The sequence below is a fragment of the Primulina huaijiensis genome, chromosome 6 (assembly GCF_012295235.1).
Source record: "Primulina huaijiensis isolate GDHJ02 chromosome 6, ASM1229523v2, whole genome shotgun sequence".
In the NCBI taxonomy this organism is placed as follows: Eukaryota; Viridiplantae; Streptophyta; class Magnoliopsida; order Lamiales; family Gesneriaceae; genus Primulina; species Primulina huaijiensis.
The window spans coordinates 17,793,137-17,815,578 of NC_133311.1; the positions used below are offsets into that span (position 1 = coordinate 17,793,137).

The window sequence follows — 22,442 nt, forward strand, 5'->3', positions numbered from 1 at the left end:
AATTCATACAAAATTAACTATAAAATACAAGTATATATGCATGCATGTTTGTATACATGAATGTTGTACGTAAATATGTACGTATATACTTTACAAATTGGTGCACTGCTTACTAATATATATGATCGGCATTATGACACCGAGGAAATATGACAAAAAATTAGCAAAAAACAAAGTCACAATCATAAGTCCCTACTTGACAATTCAGAGTGAAATAAAAAATAATCTATGTTTCTACTATATAATTTATTATTTGAGATAATCTTTTCTTTAAATATATTTTTTTTATTAAGATTCTGTGAAATATTTAATTAAGGATTTTGTCTTTCTAGATATGTGATATTTATGATAAGGATTTTATGATATGTTATCATTGTTTAAAAAGATTTTATTTCTATTAAAACTGTTGTTTTCCTATATTGTAAGATTCGTTTTGGAGATAAACCTACGAGATAAGGAAGCTAAAAAGAAAAACCTTGCTATTTCGCCATTTCACGAAATTGACATCAATATGGTGAAAAACACGTTTTTTTCCAGCAGATATTCTACAACATCCTGAGGACTAAAACAGACCAACCAAATATATTTGCTTTCATTTATTTTTAGTATATATTATTATTGTATGCCATCAATCCTCACGGTTCATTCGCCTTTCTATCCACAAAAGGAAAATGCTTCAAGCTCCGTGATTCAAGTGAGCTGCTCCTTGCAAAGGCCTCGGCTTACTCCAAAATATGCTGTCCATTCCCAACTTTCACTCGCATCACCTGTCAGTTTGAAGGTAAACAGACCATACTATATTTAGTATTGTAACAGAGAGATCAATCCCACGCGCTGCACTTTGAAAATATTTTTTACTATATTTAGTATTGTAAACCGAGAGATCAATCCCACGCGCTGCACTTGTAAAAATTTCGCTATTGAGATATTATTTTGTTGGCTACTGAAGTCTGAACTTGTGTTTCGGGAATAAATTAAGGGAAAATCACATATACTACTTCTGGAAAATTCCTAGTTTGCTGATAATCCCTATGTGATTCCAAATAAAAAGCACAAGCATCATAAATCATGATTTAATCAAATAAATTATCTTAATAGCGAAATTGCCCCTAAGTAAATAAATTTTTTGGACTACTTTTAAGGGTATTTTAGACATTTTTCCTCGTAAAAAAATGAATATTCGCAACTATCAGCGCGTGTAATACAAAACATAGAGGGAATGATGTGTACACTACATATCTGGAATCACAATGGTTTAACAGCTCAAAAACATTTCATAAGGGTAATTGATCGACGATTTCGATTGAGAATAAATCTATCAAGCAGATTAAGTCAAGTAATAATAATTAGATGATGAGTCAATGTATCGTACCCACATATATCGATGTTTAAATACTAGAATATGAATTATTTTTTCTAATTTAGACTAATCAAATTAAAGTGAGATGAGATAATCACATAATTAGGGATAAAAATTTTAAATAAGCACAAATAAAATCCGTAAATATCTATAAGATTTGGGCTAAACACGGGATTTCTCAAGGGTGATACATAGAATTTCCACATAAATTAATATGATTGGATATATACATTGATTTAGCTGATATTTGCAATCTTGAACTTACAATCTTGAAAGAGTTTGCTCAACAGAACTGGTTCCCCGTTATCCATAATCTTGAACGAACTGTCAAGGAAGCTTAACTGAAGTTGTTGGATGCATTCGTTGATTTAACGTTCGAGTTTGTTGATCAGCCGTTACTCCCATCTCAGGTACTTTATGAATCATGCTAATTAATTCAAGAAATAAGAAAATATACACGTAAAAAATACAAATTGTTTTTAGTAAACACATTTTCTCGCTGGCCAGAGTAATTTTTCTCCGGTGGAAGAGATCGGAGCCGCTATCGAAGTGATCGGCGCAGTTTCTGGGACGATACCGGATGATTTTACTGAGGGTGTTTATATCAGAAACGGTAATTATAATTAATTCATTCCGGGATTGGATTTAGACTGCTGCTGTTCCCAATTTAGGACAAATAATTAATAATCACTACTTTTTTTTGTCCATTTTCAACGTTTGGAAAATTCTCCCCACTTGGCCAGATAGGGGCACACATGTGAAAAAAATACTTAATCGTGTTTTTACAAAGTTGAAAACTATTCCATCACGCAATAATACTAATGATTTTATAAAAAAATATCTTCATTAAAAAGTTAATAAATCAAATTACTTTCTAAATAAACATAAAATAACCAAAAAATTCAAAAACCATTTGTCAAAAACTGAAGCAACAAAACGAAATTTTAATCAAGTGTTTTCTTCATACGTCTCCAACAAATACGAAAACACACTTGTAAATAATAGTTATCTTCAAACGGTCACATTTTACTACTTGATTATTTTATCCAGGAATATTTCTCTCTATCTATCCGCTCTTTCGCGTAGTATATGATCCTCATATTTATAGGCACGATTTTCCCTAGAATTGTTTCTTTGACTAGATACTTACAAATCATGGTAAGATAGATTTTATAAGGAAATAAATATTTTTAAGCATATCAAATAACAATGAAGTTAATCTCTATAAAATTCTAGAAAGATAAAAATTTTAATCAAATATTTAACAAAATCTTATCAATAAAGAAAAGATAATTTAAACAATAAATTATATCTTGGATTCAAGAATTAATTTTCTTTTTATGTCGTCATCTATGAAAAATATTAATTTTTATACTAAAAGTATTAATTTTTATTATAAATATGGTCATTATTGACATGAATCACAAAGAAAGATCCGTAAAACCGTATGTACGGATCTAAAAGTTGACAAGACAATGTCAAAATCCATATTAATTAGTAAAATTCAATTCATTGAACAAATTATTGTTTTATTTTGAAGTGGTTCATTTAATAATTAATAATTAGTACTTAAAAAGTGACCCAGCTAGTGGACACATTTTTCCTGAAAAATGTTAAAATATCTAACAAAGTGAGTAAAATAATCATCTTAAGCATAATTTGGTACACTGGATAAGAGATATTGATAAATAATCCTCTTTATCTCACGTTTAGTATCTTTTTAGAAAAATCATGATATAATATCATGGGCATGTGATAAATAATTTTATACAATGATAAAATATCCCTTTTATGATATATGATAATTTTAATTTAATGATAAAAAACACCACAAATGACTTAATTGCCCTCAATATATAAAAATCATAAACCTTATCAAATATTTTTATTTTTTTTATATATTATGAAAATAATGGTGTTTTGAACTCGAGATAATTATATAAATGATTTTTATAAATCTCAATAAAATTATTAGTATCACTCGAGTAACCTTAAAAATTGATATTTGACTTGACTCACAAAATTAAGGGCTCAATTATCCTATTTATATAATATATAAAATTAGGTAAAAATAAATAAATCATGCAAGCACTGTCGGCTCATGAACATATAATAAATTGCAAAACCTTGTGTGAGACGGTATCAAGGGTCGTATTTTGTGAGACAGGTTTCTTATTTGGGTCATCCATGAAAAACTATTACTTTTTATGCTAAAAGTATTACTTTTTATTGTGAATATCGGTAGGGTTGACACGTCTCACAGATAAATATTCGTGAGACCGTCTCACAAGAGACCTATTCATGATAAATATGAACTCAAGCAACAACTTTGAAATTATAAAATTTATTATGATAAGGTAAATTTTGTCATTACAATCTAATAAATAAATTTAATTACTCATATTAAAATCATACCAAACATTAAATATAATATCATACATCTTATTTATCCTTAACTTATCTTTATATTATATATCACATGTTTATCATATCATGTCTACCAAACTATGCTTTAATTGCTAAGACAACATTATATATTTCTCTCGTCTATGTCGATTGTAACGTCGTTGTTTCGATAAAAAAACTAAAATCTAAAAAAAAAAATTCAACTTATTAAGAATAAAAATCAAAGCAAGCAACTTATATTACTATTTTTAATCTATGACATGCATGCAGGATCAAACCCTATTCATGGAGGACTAAAATCCACATCCTCCATTTTCGGGGAATCAAGCAATATATGGGTAGAAGGAGAAGGGATGATCCATGCTTTATACTTCAAAAAACAAAGGGATGGCACCTGGCTTACCATATATAACAACAAATACATCGAGACAGACTCGTTAAGAATAGAAAGACAGAACCAGCAGCAGAAGCAGAAGCCTGAGTTTCTCCCATCCGTCGAAGGGGATTCGACCGCTGTGTTGGCTTGTTTCCTTCTGAACTCGATTAGGTTTGGCTCCGGTGTCAGGAACTTCAGCAACACTAATGTTTTCGAGCACGCTGGGAAGTACTATTCGATCACCGAAACTGATTTATTTGGGCCACTAGAAATTGATATTAACACGTTGCAAACGTTGGGGACTTGGGACGTTCTTAGAGATGCTTGGAATAGAACCTTCACAAGTCATCCTAAGGTATGTTTTGACTCTTTTCGAACATTATATATTTGAGCCAATTTCAAACCCAAATTAATTTAATTTCATCTAATCAAGCTCACGAGCACGGGCGGAGCCACGGGTGTACCTGGGCTGTAGACCGGGTGCTATTTTTTTTTTTTAAAAAAAAATTTGTATTAAGTTAAACTAAATGACTTTCTAGCCCAAACATATCTATAAATAAAAGAAGCCCAACGAATCTTGACTTGGATCCATTTCATTCAACTTCATGATAGTACCTTAAATGATGAAAACATTCAAGAAACGAAATTGTAATTAGATTTGTCTTGTTCCCAATCACTCAAATCCTCAACCTTAAACCAATTTTCCCATGTACACTCACTATATATTTATACAAAGTTGGGTCAAATCATCACCTCAAATCTTATGTTTTTTTCGAGTTTTGAAATCTCGCCAATTCATTGTATCATTGCAATCAATTCCAATTTATAAATGCATCCGTATCAATTTTGAGCTGACCTCGTCTTATTATATTTGAACTCATAGTTTTGCCCGGAACTTGCTTCATTTCCTACTTATGCTTAGTTATGGTTTGGAACCAAAAGAATATTTTAAATGGTTCAACATTGATTATAAGATTTATACTATCAGTAAGAAGGAGCACCTCATTGAATATGAAATGCATCATTTGAGGTGTCAGCTATAACATTATGAGCTCGATATATTTTTTCACAAGAATTCTTAGAAAATATCAACTATATCATAATTGCGATTTGTGCCGAGAGTTGTTTGAAACAAAAAAGTTGTAACCTTATAATCTGATAGGTATTGAGAGAGATAGTTTGTTTAAATATTGACTAAGATTATGTAACTAATAAATATTATACTTTAAATAATAATAAATCACATATTCACTAATATGGGTATGTATGTTCAGCTCATCTTTTTATCTTTTATTAGTTAAGAAATATTTAGATATAATCATTTTATTTAAGCTTCATAAATTGCTTTGCAAGGTGATGGAGATATAAAATATTACAATGTCAAAGTTTTGGCCGAAGTTTTCAAATTTTACGAGTTTCATAGCAAAAATATTGAAGATCTTGTTAATGAGAAACGTTTTTAGATTACAATGAATATGTATCTTCTTATTTTAATTGTCATATATTATTTTATTTTTCGTTAAAAATTTCAGCACGGATAGACTTAAAATCCTGGCACCGCCATTGCTCACGAGCATAATGAGTCATAACTTGAACAAGAAATATTTATTTAAGATATATAGCTCCATAATTAAGTTTGAACCAAACAAGACAAATTGTCGTCCTAGCTGAACTCGGGCTCAAATACTTTATTTTTTAAGTTTTGAGCTTGAACTCAAATAAGAACCTTGATATAAAAAAAAATGTCTTGAAAATTAATGGATTCCCGCGAGGGCATATTTAAAGATCAGACAATTATTGTGACAAATTCATTTTGATAGCCAGCTATAGAGTATATATAAATTCATTTTCAAGTTCGAGCTCGTAGATTTGAACCACTTTGAACATACGTGAGACGACTAAAAGATTCAAATAATTAGATATTTTGATGTAAAATAAAATAGAATTTGGTGATAGAGAGCCCCAGGGACACGGGAGCTTGTGACATTCGGGATTGATGCCGAGGAACCTTATTTTAAACTAGGTGTAATCTCAGGTATATATGATTTATCTTCTTTTTTAAAAAAAATTTCTTTTTTGGCTCCTTCTTTACATGATATTCGATTTCATTATTAATTGAAATTGAACTAACAGATAATTTTTTAATTAAAAAACATTTCATCAGCTGATGGGAAAAAGCTCAATCATAAAGTTGATCTCAAATTTCGAAGGTGCTCACTAATCCATGACATAGGGGTTACTCAGAGGTAATATTGTGTATACATCTATTTCTATCAAATCTTGGACTCTTAGTAAGATAATAGTGAACTTGAATAATAATTTTTTTTTCAAGTTTTATATTTGATTGTCTGAAATTGAATTTCCGGATCCACGTTTTGTATTTCAAGAAATTGATCCGTGGAGATCACAAAAAGAATAATATTACGAGGTTGATTATATTTGTACGTCGTTCATCCATTTTTTTCCCAGGTACAATGTCATTTTGGATTTTCCCACGATTATAGACTTAAACCGACTCTTTATGGGAGGATCGTAAGTGATCTTGATTTATATTTATACATAGTTCAGCTTTTAATTGATTAAATGAATCACTGGAACCTAATTTTTTGGGAATGCATTTAAATTATGTAGGATCATAAAATTGGAAAAAGATAAATTTGCTAGGATTGGAGTAATGCCTCGTTACGGGGACGCCGATTCCGTTCGTTGGTTTGCGGTGGAACCATGTTCTATGTTTAATATCATCAACTGTTACGAGGAAGGTGACGAGGTATTTTTATATAAATATGTAGATTTCATGTTTTTCATGTATTTACCATCTATATATCTTTTGTTTTTTTGATATATAAGAAATTGGAAAAAAAAAAAGGAAAAAGTGTTGAAAGATTTCCTGCATGGTTAAATATCGCTACACAAAATAATTCAAATTCGCATAGTTAATAAATATGCATCGCGTGAGTGGAACCGTGCGTGCGTTATCAAATAGAAAACACGGATTGATTGAGTTTGAAAAAACAGGTGATTGTGATGGGATGCAGAGCTCCGGATTCTATAATTCCAGGCCCCGATTTGGGCATGGACAAATCCGACTGGTTTTCCAGGGGATTTAGGCTCGAAAATTCAACTGAGAAAAAAGACGACGGAAAGGAAGAGGAATTTGGATTTCTCGTCGGTCGGCCTTATGAATGGAGATTGAACACCAAGACAGGAGAAGTAAAACAAAGATATCTTGTTGAGCCTTAGTTCTCCATGGATTTTCCTTTCATCAACGACAAATTTACAGGGATCAACAATAAATACGGGTACACACAAGTTGTCCATTCGACTGCTAGCGCTGCTTCAGGTACACAAGTTTCTAAAGTATGTAATATTTTAATTTTTTTTTTCAAAAAATAACATGATTTTTGTTGCAGCAATTGCCAAGTATGGAGGGCTGGCCAAATTGTCTTTTGAAGAGAAAAATCTCGGGCCTTTTGAGGTAAATTATATCGGTCTTTTTAGATGTTTGATTTCTCCAATTCCTGGATTTTTTAAATAAGTTTTCCAAGTAGGCCGAGCAAAAAGGAGAAGAATATATAAAGGCGGAGTACCACATGTTTCCAGAAAACACCTTCTGCAGTGGATCCGCCTTCATAACCAAACTGGGCGTTGGCGCAGTTGAAGAAGACGATGGCTGGCTCATCACTTTTGTGCATAACGAAGACACCGATATATCTCAGGTGCATGACTACGTAATAATTTTAAAGAAAAAATGTCAAATCAAATCCTATAAGTTAGTCATGTTTTTTTTTAAAAAAAATTCTTTTCCTAACTTGTTAATCGAGTCTTAGTTCTGTAACTTTGTTTTTCGTTAGTTTATACTCTTATTTCGTCGGAGTCTTGATATATCGGACGTAAGCGAGAAACAGGACAATTTTGATGATTAAATATATAATTTTCCAAAATTTTAAAATATAGTTTTTCAGTATAATTATGTTGGTCCATTGAATAATTAGGTTCTGTATAAAACTGATACTTTTATTTAGTTTTTAAGTATAATTAGGTTGGTCCATTGAATAAAATAGAATCTTATTTTCTTTGATTTTAAATGTTAATCGGTCTTGTATCTATATTGCGAGTTTTTAAATTAATATTTTTTTTCAATTTAATTTTCAGGTGTACATTATCGATGCAAAGAATTTCACAAGTGAGCCAGTTGCAAAAATTACATTACCTTGCAGGGTGCCATATGGATTTCATGGAGCTTTCCTACCAGCAATTCAGCCCGTCTGAAAAACAAAATAGCACCACCCATGAAAATTTTAATTATTGTGCTTACAAATTCTCTGAACTCTCTTTTTTGTCAATGCATAAACTATAATATAAGGCATTGTTTGGTGTGTATGATAAGGGGTGATTGATTTTTAATCCTCCACATATCATGTGTTTGGTGTGCATGATAAAGATTGTGATAGACCCGTTCAGCCCGCACCGGCCCACGTTGTATGCTTTATTATCCTCTTGTTGGTGGCTATATAATCTTTTGGGTGAGAAGGGATAATGTTTGATTAATTTAAATTTTTCTTTAATATTCTAAAGTTTAAAATAATTATAAATTCAAAAAATTTAATAATATTTAAATATAATTTTTAATTTGACTAATATTCTAAATAATTTAATTATTATTGATCATATTTTTATTATTATATTATTTTTAACTGTAATATTATAATTGTTATTAATCATTATTTAATATTTAAATTTGTATTAATATTTTAATTATTACAATAAATGCATATTTATGTTATTATCAAATTTTAATTATTTTCTATAATATTAATCGTTTTTTAGTTTTTTTGAAATTGAAATTAATGAAAATCTAATAATTAATATAATATTTTAATTTTATTTATAATTTTTTAAATCAATTATTTCTAAAATTTTTATTTATTTATTCAATCATTTTAAAAATATATTACTAATTAATATATGATGGGGGCATTTTAGTAAATAATTAACAAAAATAATCAAACAAGTTAAAATCTTGTCAAATATCATATAATTTATCATAATGTGTTATTTATCCTTACTTTTTATTTTCTAATCACTCTTCTTATATATCATTTACTTATCCTATCACACGAACCAAACGGTGCCTAAGAGGAGCTCGTAAATTACTATGGTAATAATTGAACATGCATATTTCAGTTATGATGAAAATCACCACCGTTGTTGTCTTGTATGCATTAAATAAACCATCGAACTAACATAATAACATGCAACCACGCTAGTAAGATACTATGCACTGAGTAAACCTTATGCGACAGACTTGTCGGAGAAAATGTTGGTAGGGACAGACCCAGACCTATATTATAAAATCTGTGGCAAGCGTCTTGGATCCCCAAATTTTGGGGGCACCAATAATTTTTTTTTAAAAAAATTATTATAGAACAATATAATTAACTCATGAGTTCATCCAATAAAAAATGATTGGCAAAAACTTGTGTGACACTGTTCGAAACTCATATTCGATCAACTATATTACAAGAAATACTAAATAGACGGACTATGTTACCGATCAAGAAAAAAATGGTTGAGAAAATTGATTAAGCAATCTTAATCAATACTCCCGCTTCCAAAATTGCGAAACGAGCAATATTCAAGTGACTATGTACTGATTCAAAAGATGAATTTCATATTTTGTCTGGATGATCTTAGCTTTATTAGTATTTGCTTATGACATATCGTTTTGGATGATATATTGTCTATCTTTTGATTTATAGAATTCATATTATTTATATTATCATATTTATCGATAGAAATCTATATAAATATCAAACTTTAATGAAACTATATTTTTTTGCTTGTCTTAGACCTCAAAAATCTCATGTCTGACACTGAAAAAGATTAATTAAGTGTTGACCTACTCCCACAAATACAGACGCATTGAGGGACTTCATATGTGAATTTTGTCTATTACAGGTCGATATGGAACAAAAAAAGATTCCCTATTGAGAAAGAATATATGCCTACAACAATTTGACTCTGGTCTAACATTACAACAATTAATTATTTTTTTATGGAACCAATCTAAAATATTTACGATGTAAGCATATAGTAAGCATTAATATATTATTTCGATGCTTAATTGTCTGGTTAGCGCTTGGCTTTTTGACTTCTTTCAATTTATTATGTTTTTGCAATTTTGATTATTAGTCCTTAATTGGATTAATTGTGGTTTTTCAAAGAGTTTGATTTGTAAACGTATAGAAAAGAGAGATACGAAATTGAATGTTTAATTTGTTTTAATAAAGATGGATGATTTACATTTTGTATATAATCTCTAAAAAAAAAAGTAATATAGCAAATTTAGGATAAAAAGTAAATTAAAAAATTAGATGTAAATATAAAGATAGTAGTTTCAATTGGAAGGCGGTATGGAAAAAATATTTATTTGTCTCTTTTAGGGCAATATTTTAAGCTTTGTTTTTTTTAAAAAAAATTTATGAAATCTCATTTATATTTCAAAATAAAAAATAATTGATCGTTAAAAAAAATAATATAGAAGATTGATTATAATTTATTAGTTTAAAATTTGACCAATGAAATAAATTTATTACTCATAATCGACCCCTAAAAGCCAAAAGACATTGCAAGCATCTTTACTTTGGCATAATAATAAATAAATGCACTTGAGACTTGAGACTTCAATGGCCAAATCCTTTGAAAATTTCGTTTGGAAGTTTCTTCACATATAAGGGAGAACACAGCTTCCTTGTTCGATTAAAATTGACAAAACAATGGTGGTTGCTTCAAGCTATGCATTTCAAGTGAGCTGTTCTTTGCACAGGCATTCACTATCTCCAAAATATGATGCCCATTCCGGAGCTTCACTCTCATATTCTCTCGGCTTTAAGGTGATTAAAACCATACTTGTTTTCTTGAAACGGAATTTTGTGTCACATAGCAATCTCAGCACGACGTTTAAAATTATATATATATATATATACAATTTTGATATGCTGTTGTGTTCCAGTCACCTAATGTACAATTTTTATATGATATGTAAATTTGTATTTTTGAACAGACATTAATCTTGAAAGCGTTACAACGAATTCCCGTTTTCCATATTGTTGAGAGAACTGTGAAGGAAGCTTCACTGAGGCTGTTGGATGGCTTTGTTGATTTAGCGTTTGAGTTTGTCGATCAGCCATTGTTGCCGTCTCAGGTACTTCACAAATCATGCAAAATCCAAGAACTCAGAGGATTTTTTTTTTTCTTCCGTTTTTTGGGTTTACGGTAATAGATACAAATTTTCTATTTATTTACAGAGTAATTTTGCTCCTGTTGAAGAGATAGGAACGGCAGAACAGGTGACTGACGCGCTTACCGGGACGATACCGGATGATTTTACCGAGGGTGTTTACATCAGAAACGGTAACCTTATCCAAGTTTTGTTTGACACGAAAACGTTAGATTGGATTCTTGCAGTTGTTTTTTGAATGTTACTTGGAGGCATCATCTGTTTTCGTTGATGATGCCAAGAACTAGTTATGTAGTAATCACGACAAATTTGGATGATCTTCTGGAGAAATCAATGACCCTTTTTAAATCAGACAAACTATGAGAATGCATTCTTGTTTGATATAGAATAAACTTATCATAAGATCCAAAACAAAAGAATAGTTCACATCGGCCTGTCAAGTTCTTAAAAACATGGTTTATTTACTTGTATTGTTATTATTTTTTCCTTGTCCTTTTATAGTAATGATGTTTTCCATTTCAGGACCAAATCCTTTATTTGGAGGTTTAAAATTGACTAATTCTATTTTCGGAAAATCGAGTCACACGTGGATAGAAGGAGAGGGAATGCTCCATGCCTTGCATGTCTTTAAAGACAGCATCAATGGCAGATGGAACATATCTTACAATAGCAGGCATGTTTATACGGACACGTTCAAGCTGGAAATGAAAACAAGAAAACCATTATTTCTTCCTGCTATAGAAGGGGATTCTGCTGCAGTATTATCAGCTTATCTATTGAATTGGGTAGGCCAATCGTGTAAAAAAATTGTAGCAAAATTTCTTATTTTCCCCGGCTTACTGAACTTACTGTTGCTCTTTGATCATCCTTGCTAGTTGAGTTTTGGCTTGGTTGATAAATATCTGAGCAACACCAATATATTTGAGCATTCGGGGAAGGTGTACTCGGTTACTGACAATCATATACCTCAAGAAATTGATCCTTTAACATTGGAAACTAAAGGAAATAGGGACATCAATGGAAGTTGGAACAGGCCATTCACTAGTCACCCTAAGGTAGGTCCTTAACCCATTACCGAGCATTAAGAAATCTTTTATGACTTCTTTTTATGGGTCTGAGTCAACTTTTGGTGACACAGAAAGCTCCAGATACAGGAGAGCTTGTTGTAATGGGAATCCATCCAAAAAAACCACACTTTGAACTTGGAGTGGTTTCAGGTATGAATATCAGAAGCCTGAATTCTCGTACCGCTCGTGTCTGGTTAATGAAATTTCTTAAAGAATTTCTTCCTTTCAGCTGATGGAAAGAGATTACTGCACAAGGTGGATCTGAAGCTAAAAAGGTGTTGCCTTTGCCATGAAATAGGCATAACGAAAAAGTAATACTTTTTTGCCCGAAAATCTTCATCATCACTAGAAATTGAATTGATGCTTTGCATTTATAATTTCTTCAGGTATAATGTGATCATGGATTTTCCTCTGACCATAGACGTAAATCGCCTGATAACTGGAGGACCGTAAGTGTTTCCTTCAGTTTGGTCGAAAAAAATCTTTCTTCTTACATTATTCACAGTTCATATAAATTGAATCCAAGGCTTTTTAAATATCTTTATGCTACCTTTTATTCTAAATTTTGGTGTATATTTAGGTTGATAAAATACGATAAAGAAGGATATGCACAGATTGGAGTAATGCCACGTTATGGAGATTCAGAATCTGTGCAGTGGTTCAAAGTTGAACCAAGCTGCACGTTTCACATTGTCAATTGTTATGAGCGTGGTGATGAAGTAATCAGCCACACTTAATCACACGTAGAACTTTATACATTTTCTCGATTTTCGGGATCAAATAACAAGGTCTATATTTTTTATATATTCGGGAAACAGGTCGTTGTTTTGGCCTGTAGAGCTTCCACTTCGATCATACCAGGTCCTGACTTCGGTTTGAACAAATTTGCGTGGTTTTCCAAAGGTTTTAAGCAGATAGAACGCTCAGAAGGTGAATCGTTTTTCTCCAGAGTTTATGAATGGAGGCTAGATATGATAACTGGAGAAGTGACAGAGAGGAATCTCACTGGAACTGAATATTCTATGGATTTTCCTACAATAAATGAAAAATTCATCGGTATCAAAAATGAGTTTGGATACACACAGGTGGTCGACTCAAATGCTAGCTCCATATCAGGTAACAGTAAGTTATTTTCATAATTTTCTCCTTTTCGAGTATACTATAAGATTAATTGGTTTGTAATATTTGTTCTCAGGCATGGCAAAGTATGGAGCACTAGCAAAGCTTAAATTCAAGGATAGGAAACTTGAACTTTCGAATCAGCATGAGGGATTTGTAGAAGTTGAATATCACAAGTTCCCAGATAACACATTTTGCTCCGGAGCTGCTTTTGTGGCCAAATCTTGTGGTCTTACAGAGGATGATGGCTGGATAATTTCATACGTGCACGACGAAACTACTGATACGTCTCAAGTAAGGCTCTTTCAACAATAAATTTCTGAGTTTCGAGTGAATATTCTTCCCTTTAATCAGTAAATTGATTTTGTAAAGGTGTATATAGTTGATGCAAAGAAATTCTCCGAAGAACCGGTTGCGAAGATCTCTCTCCCTAGAAGAGTTCCTTATGGATTCCATGGAACTTTTGTGCCTGTATACTCACGATGATCACCATATCATATGAAAAAAACCCTTCATTGTTAAATTCTAAATCCATCGTAAATAACATTGATATTTTGTTGTTATGGTCACACGTTATGAATCTCTTGTCAAGGGCTGCTTATTGTGAATTTGAGGCTCGTTATATTGGGTTTGAGGCGCGTTACATCTTTGAGAATTATCTCGTTTATTAAAACTAAACTAGAATCAAAGATAATTATTAGATCGGAGGTATCAATCGGCATATATAACTCAATAAAAGATAATAGTTAGATCCTAATTCAGTAGCAACATCTCAATCACAGTCGCAGTGAGTGATCACGTGTAAGACACATGATATTCGCCTCTCAGATACTTGCAAGGTAATACATGTATACCTGATATAAATTGAATGTGAAAAAAAATTGAACTTTTTTTTTCCTTAAAATGTTTAGATGGAAAATCTGAAAGAATTTTGGAAACTTTAATGTCATTATTGTTAATGAAGAAATGATGACGATGTTCGAAATGATCGACTGATGCAAATTTAATTCATTTTAACTACACCCTGAATTAGCAAAACTTTTTTCTTTTCTTTACTTTTTTTCTGTTTGGATTTTTTGTATTGATGCATAAATTAAGTTGAAGCAAAATAGGATCACATATTTATGTACATACACACTCCTCAGTTTAAAACACAATATTAATATATAAGAAAATAAGGAGAAATGTTAGGACTTTTGGGCCACAATAAATATTCAGGTTGAGAGAACAATTGAAATATAACATTTGAATTTGTATATTGTTTAAAATATTGAAATTATACCGTTAGAATCAGTACTTATAATTTTTTGGTAAAACGAGAAATGTTTGGTCTTACAACAATAATTATATTAATTGATGCATAAAAAGATAATTTGGTGGGGTATTATTAAAAAAAATTGATCGAGTATAAAAAAATAATATTCACCTTAAATTTTTCTATCATCACCATATGAATTTGTGACTTTGTTCATTACATACAGTTAGGGGTGAGCAAGATTTCGGTTAAACCAAATTAACCGATCGAAACGAGCCAATTCGGAAATTCGGTTCTGTTATTTCGGAAATTCGTTTTTAAAATTAAAAAAATTCGGTTATATCGGTTAATTCGGTTCGGTTACGGTTTTCAAAATTTTGAAATCGGTTAACCGAATTAACTGATATAATAAATACTATTATTTAATAAATTTTTATTATTCATCAATTTTTATATATATTTTAATTTTTAATTTTAAAATCACCTTAATTATAATCTATGATCTCGTTCTCACTTCTCTATTCTTTATTTGTGTAGACAGTAGTGTTTAAGAAAAATTACATATATAATTAAAGTTAAATCACAAATTTTTTTTAAAACTAATCGGTTAATTTGGTTACCGACCGAATTAATCGATTTTAATTCAGTTCGGTTTTCATCGGTTATGAAAATTAATTCGGTCGGTTTGGTTATGGCTAATTCGGTTCGGTTACGAATGCTCACCCCTATATAAAGTTTGTGAAATTTCTACCATTTTTATCTTCAGCTTGTAAGTCAATGTAATTCGTAGCATATATAACATTGAGAACGACTGCTTAGTCGTCCATTGTCCAAAGTTAATTATCATGCAAGTCAATGCAATTTGTAACATTGAATACGGAAGGCATGATGTTATTTTTGAGGTGTTTTTCTAAGGCTAGCATGAAATTTTCTAGAAAAACCTTGATATAATCCCTTTGAAAAACAGATCAATAAAGAAAAGGAAAAAAATTAAATATGGGAATTTGAATTTTTTATGTATACAAACTCTCATAACTTCACTTGGGCTTTTTCTTTTTCTTTTTTATTGCTTAATTTATAATGTTAGGCGAGCTTGTAAATTGGTATGGAGATAATTGAAGATGGAATTTCGGTGGTTGGTCAAATCTCTTACCAATAATGAGTTTGATCGCTTGGGCTTTTTGACTTCTCTCGATTAATGTGTTTGGATCATTCTATGCTACACTTAAAAGATATTTTTCTCTTTATAATATGGTCAAATGTTAACGTTTAGATCATTAAAACATATGTTAATAGACTCACATGATTTAATAGTATTAGAATAGCGAGGTAAACACTTTGGTAAAAACTTGTGTGAGACGGTCTCACGGGTCGTATTTTGTGATATGAATATCTTATTTGGGTCATCCATGAAAAAGTATTACTTTTTATTGTGAATATCGGTAGGGTTAACCCGTCTCACAGATAAAAATTCATGAGATCGTCTCACAAGAGACCTACTCAAATACTTTAGCATAACATAAACTAAGCTCATGTGTCTAAACTCTAAAATAATGAAGTGGAGAATCAATTTATTCTATTTCTGTAACTCTCTGATGACTTGTAAAGAAGATGGAAGATTTAAACTATGACCTCAAAATCGACGGCTATGGTTTTGAGACCGACGCTTTCAATTCCCACGAAAGTGGATGAAATCGTACGGTTCACAATATAATCAGGCAAATAAACGAGGAGTGATAATTACTCTCTAATTTTTGTTAACTATGCTTTATCTTTAATTTTTATAGTATATATTGACAATGATACGTTTTTATTAATTATTCTATTTTGAGTAAATTTATTAATGATGATCTAAGTTCCTAAAATAAGTTACTTAAAACATTAAATTTTAAAAATATGCAAAAATTAACAAAGAAAAAATAACAAATATAATTCATTAAACTAATTGTTACTTTTTTTTTATTGTTTTTACCAATTTGTTACTTCTATTTTTTTTTCTTATTTTAATATTTCAAATCAAGTTTTTTTTTACTCTTATATTTTAATATTATATTCCATATATTCTTATATTTTTATTATAACTTAAAAAATTAAAATTTTTAATTAATCACGTTATCTTATAAAAAGAAGGCATTTATATTTTAAAACAAAATTTTATTTGTGAAGATAGTTAATATATTTTTGTGTAAATAATTAAAAATGACCAAAGTGTACATCTACATCGATCAAATGAATATTGTTCACAATATATCTTTAATTTATTAAAATTATATCATTTATCATTAGACTTTTGTAAAAATATATAATATAAAATAACAAAAAATATTTTTAATTTAAAATTTAAATTCACCTCAAAAATCGATTCTGGAATGGAAGGCGCGTCTCTGAAGTCTGAAATCGGCTCTGAATACTTGGAGGCCGAGCTCTCCGCTTGGGGAGCTTTGGGTCGTGGATTGGACGTTTAATTTTTTGTTCAAATCTGCCAACTTGGGGGCTTTTATATTGTTTTTACCATTTCCTGTATCTCCCTAGATGATGTACATTTATGATTCATACATCGACTCTAAGATGTACCTAGAAGACGATATATTCATTAAACAGGGATGGGATAGAGATCTGAGATGTACCCAGATTTACAGCACATACTAATCAAGAATGCAATAGGAACTGCAATTAATTTGGCCTAAACCGAATCAATTAACCCCCCGACAAAAGTTGCTAACGATCATCTAACGATATAGAGAACTTATTTTCTACAGAATAAACTCTCCCCACGCTCTCAAATAGCTGCTTACTCGTTATTCTACGCCAATTCTCCTCTTTAAAATTATTGTTTTTTGAATCTTATTATCTAGTATAAATGGTAGCCTTGATCAGAGCTATCGACATCCGAATTACTACTGCTATACCTCCCGTTTTTCATCGTTCTCAGTTCTTCAACTCGACTTGTACTACTCTTTGGGCTTTCATCTTTCGTCTTTTTCAGCTTAAATTTCCTCCATTTGTACTTATTATGCCAATGTCGTACCAGCAGGAAACAAAGTCCAACAAATAGCACAACCGTTGATCCTCCTCCAAAAAAAATCAGTTCCAACAATACCCATTGTGTCCCCCTTCCTTCCGGCATGGTCGTCCAAACGGCAGCTATATATGCTGCTATCATAAAAATGGAACTCGCCCACATAATCTTGTGTGTCACACTGAGTAGTTGCATCATGTTTTTTCGGGTGAAGGGGATGATGCTCACAAGAACGTTGACAACTCCAAGCGAAAGGAACAGGGCCACGATATTACACGCGAGAAAGACCTTAAAACCAGCTCGGTTTCCTCTTAACGTGATCCCTGTTCGTTGGTCGAATCCACCTGGAGGGTTGATCCCTGCTGCGAACGTCACGGTTGCAATTAAAACCGCTACAATGGTGATAGTTTTTCGGGCATTTCTTACGCCCTCGTTCTGTAGGTCCAACTTTTTTCTCCGTTGGCGGCTCGGCCTGTGCTGATGGTGGCGTGGGGATTGATATTCTGGACTTTTGTTAGGCCAAGACATTGTTTTATGCCGACTAGTTCTTTCATCTACATTTATCATCGTGGATTCCGCAACTTGTTGGATGTCAATCAAACCAGGAGACAATTGGTCACATCTCTTAGCTCCAGCTTCTATCAGTGCTGGTACAATAGCCAGCAAACCGGAATGGCTCGCATCAGCTTCAATGACATCTAGAGCCGTATATCCCTTTCCGTTTAGGGCATTTACGTCGACACCAATTTTTAGCAGGTGTGTGACCATCTGAAATTAAATTTAACCAACAAAAAGCCTTATTATCAAGGCTTCAGATAGCAAACTTTCAAGTACAAGGCAGCAAAAGAAAAACAGAGAACTTCTCTCGGTTTGTAATGACCCTCGAGTTAAAATCTTTATTCGAATACCAAAAAGAGTACACAAAAAAGGAGAAAAGGGTCTTACAGCAGTGAGTTTTCCCGCGGTACCCAAGTGCAGAACAGTATTCCCATCAGAATCTTGCAGGTTCAGAAGTCTACTCATGCTGAGTGTTTCTGTCAAGTGCCTAACAACCTCGTACTGATTGTTCTTAACTCCAAGATGCAGAATGGATTCCCCACTATGCGTTGTCATCTCAGTATATTCAAGATTGAAAGAAAGAATCTCGTTGATCACGTTCATTCTCCCTCGGATTACCGCCCAATGAAGGGGCGTCCGGCCCTGGATGTCTTGTACTAAGCAGAGATCAGAATCCACCTGCAGGAATTCTCTTGTTATCTGTAAGTGGCCCTTGCTGCATGACAGATGCAGCGGCGTGCACCCGCGCGAGTTCTTTTTCCAGGCCAAATCCGGACAGGCCTTCAGGATTTCCTTCACTATTTCTGAACAATTAACACCAATTTTCGTAGGAAAACATGAGTATGAGGGGGAAAAAAAAACCCATCGATTTAAATTGGTTTAAAATCAACAAAATCGAAAAATGTATTTGCAACATATATGTAACATTTTTTGTCGCAAGAAATTTCATAGTGGTGAATAATTTGTTTGATTGATTCTAGAAGTAAAATGATAATGCTATGTGTTTGGTTCACATAAAATAGGATGATTGCAGTAACTGGCTTTTATCATTTTCTTATATCTATTTATTTTCCTTTTTTTTTTTTGAAGATTTATACTCTGTACTTAATGTACAATGTCATATATTCTAATGTTAAATTTTATGATACTTGTATGTATTTGATATCTCTTTAAATTTAAATTTTTTTTTTACACAAATTAACATTTTAACTTGGAAAAAAATACAAATCTTAAACTCGATCATCCTAAAAAATCAAACCAAACCTAAAAATCTTGTTTTGATTTCTGATTGAACGGTTGTTTCCCCAAGTTACCCGAAAATGGATTAATTGGAAATCTTTCTTTCATGTTTTATATTGTTTAAATATATTTATATAGGTTTGTGTACTTGAAAAAATAAACTTATTTAGTTATTATATTCTTGAAAAATTTATTGGTTTATGTAGTATTTTTTATAGTGTTATTTAGCTTCATTAAAAATATATATAACAATTATTGTTATTATTATTATGAAAAGTCAAGTCAATCCAAACTCGGCCCCGATGAAACTATTTTTAAATGTTACCGGACTTTATTTGTCCGGTTCCGGATTGTGGGGGTAGTGATATCGGATGCCGATCACAAACAAATAATCAAAAATTGTATATAAATCCGTTTTCGAGCAACCTAATATGATTTAACGTTGATGTTGGAACCAATCGGACCGGTTCCGGATTGAACTGGATTAATCGGACCGGTTCCGCATTAATCCATATCCAATCTGATAATCGATAAGCATCCCTAATTTTAATTGGACGTGATACTTTTGTAAGCTGCCTTAAAATATAATTAGAAGAAATCAGAAAAATAAGTTTTACAAATATAGGATATTTTACTGTGTGAATATTTACATTATTTTTAATAATAATTTTTTAAAAAAATTATTACATAGAAATATATTATAACTTTAAGAAATATAATTTATTTTATTACAATTTATTCACAAATTTGACCCAAAAAATGCCGAAAATTAACCAAAGAGTGATAATTGAACTTCTTGATGATTAGGTCAACATGATTTCTCCGTTATAGAAGTGATTAAATTCAGCCACACAAATCCAATCATTGCCTCTCCAAGTCAATGGATGCATAATAATCTAAAGAAATTAACTAATAAGACGCATTTAAACAAAAACGGAATCATGTTCGAACATTTGAACGTCTACTTTTCTTCAATTAAGCTTAAACTTCACCTACAGGTTACCTGTAAATCCAGATGAAGCAGCAATATGCAGAGAATTAGTATCCATATCCATTTCCAGCATCAGAAGTTGCCGAGAATTCGGAAAATGCTTAACTATGTCAATCTTTCCCTTTTCACATGCCGCGAAAAACGCACTCTGCATTCGGGAATTCACTTTATAAACAATCCATGGATCGGTTTCTAGGATCAGTTTCACAATTTCCAGGTGCCCTTGTCTGCATGCTTCATGGAGAGGAGTCTCCAGGTCTGCATTTTCCATGGAAACCACGTCAGGGCACCGATTTAGTACCTCTTTTGCATATTCCACGTACCCGAATCTTGCGGATAAGTGCAAGATTGTGTTCAGGGATCCGGGGACTGTTTGCCTGACGATTGTTTCATCTTGTTCAATTCGTTCTCGTAGCGTGGAAACGTCACCCTTCGTTACTGATTCCTGAAGCCAACGATCCATGAAAAATTATATGAATTTCAGGAGCTTTGGCAATGGCCTGATGAAAATTCTTTAGAGCTGATTGCATTTTATTTCCTGGCTTTTGGAGACATATGTATTAATTTTTTTCAATGACCAGTGACAACTAGGAAGGTTCGTGAAGGAAATTGTGTCGGAAACGCAACACGCTAAAAAAGTCTTTTTAAAATTTCTAGTTAATATGTTTAAAAATTGGATTTGAAGTTTAAATATTTGTCTTTTTTTTTGGGTGATTTTCAGTGTGAAAAGGGGTTTTTTTTTAGGCATATGGAAACTTTTCTCCATATACAAGTTGGTGGTATCGTTGTCAATCGGGGTGTAGCCACCAGCTTTGACAATGTGATGAATATTTGATGTATTAATAAAAATCGGGAATCTTTTTTTCTCATATTTCTATCAACTACATTAAATGTTTGGTACGTACAACACCATGCACACAAATTAAAAATACAGGATGTGTGTGTGTGTGTGTGTGTGTGTGTGTGTGTGTGAGTGTGAGAATACATATTTATGTATATGGATACATAAATATACAAATATATATTTGTGTTTTCCAAAACATCATACTGATCTCTAGTTTTTTTTTTTTTTTTTTAAATTTTTTTTGGAGAGTTTGTTGCACTTAGATCTCGATTATAAGACATCGTCTCAAATATGAAAATTTAGTGCAATATAAGCTATAAATTATCGATGATCTCTTGAAAAATTTTAATATCTTGTATTTTGTACATCTTTCTGGTAATGTATCTAATAGTCCCTTGGACATACCCATTGACAACACCATGGCCCAAGAAGTTGTAAGAACGTGGGCTGAAAATAAAGAGGCGTACTATGAAGAAATTATTGTCAATTATTCTCGGAACTTAGAAATACCAATGAAATTGAGAAGAGTAAGTCTTTTGTGAGATGGTCTCACGAATTTTTATATGTGAGACGGGTCAACCCTATCGATATTCACAATAAAAAGTAATACTCTTAGCATAAAAAAATAATATTTTTTATGGATAACCCAAATAAGATATTCGTCTCCCAAAATACACCCCGTGAGACCGTCTCACACAATTTTTTGCCAATTGGGAAAGCTCCAGAAGCACAGGAATTAGAAACAAAGCAAGCCAACCATTTGGGTGATGAAAGGGTAAGGACTCGTAAAGCTCGACGTTGGATGGAGGATTACGTTCCCAACAGTAGCATGTTAAGATATCATAGAATTTTAAGAATTGCTAATTACTTCTTAGAAAGCTATATGAATATGGGTTTGTCATTTGGAGAACAGAAAGTACAAGAATTTTTTTGCATTCTCTATCCCTATATTATCGTCTCTCGTT

At 31.7% G+C, this 22,442-nt stretch overlaps 2 protein-coding genes and 1 pseudogene across 3 annotated transcripts; 2 read left to right on the forward strand and 1 right to left on the reverse strand.

Annotated features, from left to right (window-relative positions):
* Positions 1 to 622: 622 nt before the first annotated feature.
* Positions 623 to 8,502, forward strand: LOC140979147 (carotenoid 9,10(9',10')-cleavage dioxygenase-like; annotated as a pseudogene).
* A 2,348-nt stretch (positions 8,503 to 10,850) lies between these two features.
* LOC140978290 (carotenoid 9,10(9',10')-cleavage dioxygenase-like) lies at positions 10,851 to 14,148 on the forward strand. Of its 2 annotated transcripts, none has more exons than XM_073443195.1 (12): positions 10,851 to 11,038; positions 11,209 to 11,349; positions 11,453 to 11,558; positions 11,908 to 12,170; positions 12,261 to 12,440; positions 12,524 to 12,602; positions 12,682 to 12,763; positions 12,839 to 12,901; positions 13,033 to 13,171; positions 13,271 to 13,568; positions 13,648 to 13,865; positions 13,944 to 14,148. In XM_073443195.1, the coding sequence occupies exons 1-12, from the start codon at positions 10,922 to 10,924 to the stop codon at positions 14,055 to 14,057; spliced, it is 1,800 nt and encodes a 599-aa protein (XP_073299296.1). In that variant the 5' UTR covers positions 10,851 to 10,921; the 3' UTR covers positions 14,058 to 14,148. The 2 variants fall into 2 exon arrangements, with proteins under 2 accessions (XP_073299296.1, XP_073299297.1); XM_073443196.1 differs by having other exon boundaries at positions 12,682 to 12,727.
* Positions 14,149 to 17,421: 3,273 nt separating this feature from the next.
* On the reverse strand, positions 17,422 to 21,276 carry LOC140979884 (uncharacterized). Its single transcript, XM_073445504.1, has 3 exons — positions 20,646 to 21,276; positions 18,791 to 19,206; positions 17,422 to 18,613 (listed from the first exon to the last, which is right to left on the reverse strand). Exons 1-3 carry the CDS (start codon positions 21,094 to 21,096, stop codon positions 17,678 to 17,680), a joined length of 1,803 nt encoding a protein of 600 aa, XP_073301605.1. The 5' UTR covers positions 21,097 to 21,276; the 3' UTR covers positions 17,422 to 17,677.
* Between the last annotated feature and the right edge of the window lie 1,166 nt (positions 21,277 to 22,442).

Excerpts from the sequence above, each read along its gene's own strand:
- LOC140978290 (XM_073443195.1), top strand. The coding sequence starts at position 10,922 with ATGGTGGTTGCTTCAAGCTATGCATTTCAAGTGAGCTGTTCTTTGCAC. Across the intron at positions 12,603-12,681 it reads TGAACTTGGAGTGGTTTCAG|CTGATGGAAAGAGATTACTG; the intron begins GTATGAATATCA and ends TCTTCCTTTCAG. Across the intron at positions 13,866-13,943 it reads AAACTACTGATACGTCTCAA|GTGTATATAGTTGATGCAAA; the intron begins GTAAGGCTCTTT and ends GATTTTGTAAAG.
- LOC140979884 (XM_073445504.1), bottom strand. The coding sequence starts at position 21,096 with ATGGATCGTTGGCTTCAGGAATCAGTAACGAAGGGTGACGTTTCCACG. Across the intron at positions 19,207-20,645 it reads TGCTTCATCTGGATTTACAG|AAATAGTGAAGGAAATCCTG; the intron begins GTAACCTGTAGG and ends TTAATTGTTCAG. Across the intron at positions 18,614-18,790 it reads CCGCGGGAAAACTCACTGCT|ATGGTCACACACCTGCTAAA; the intron begins GTAAGACCCTTT and ends ATTTAATTTCAG.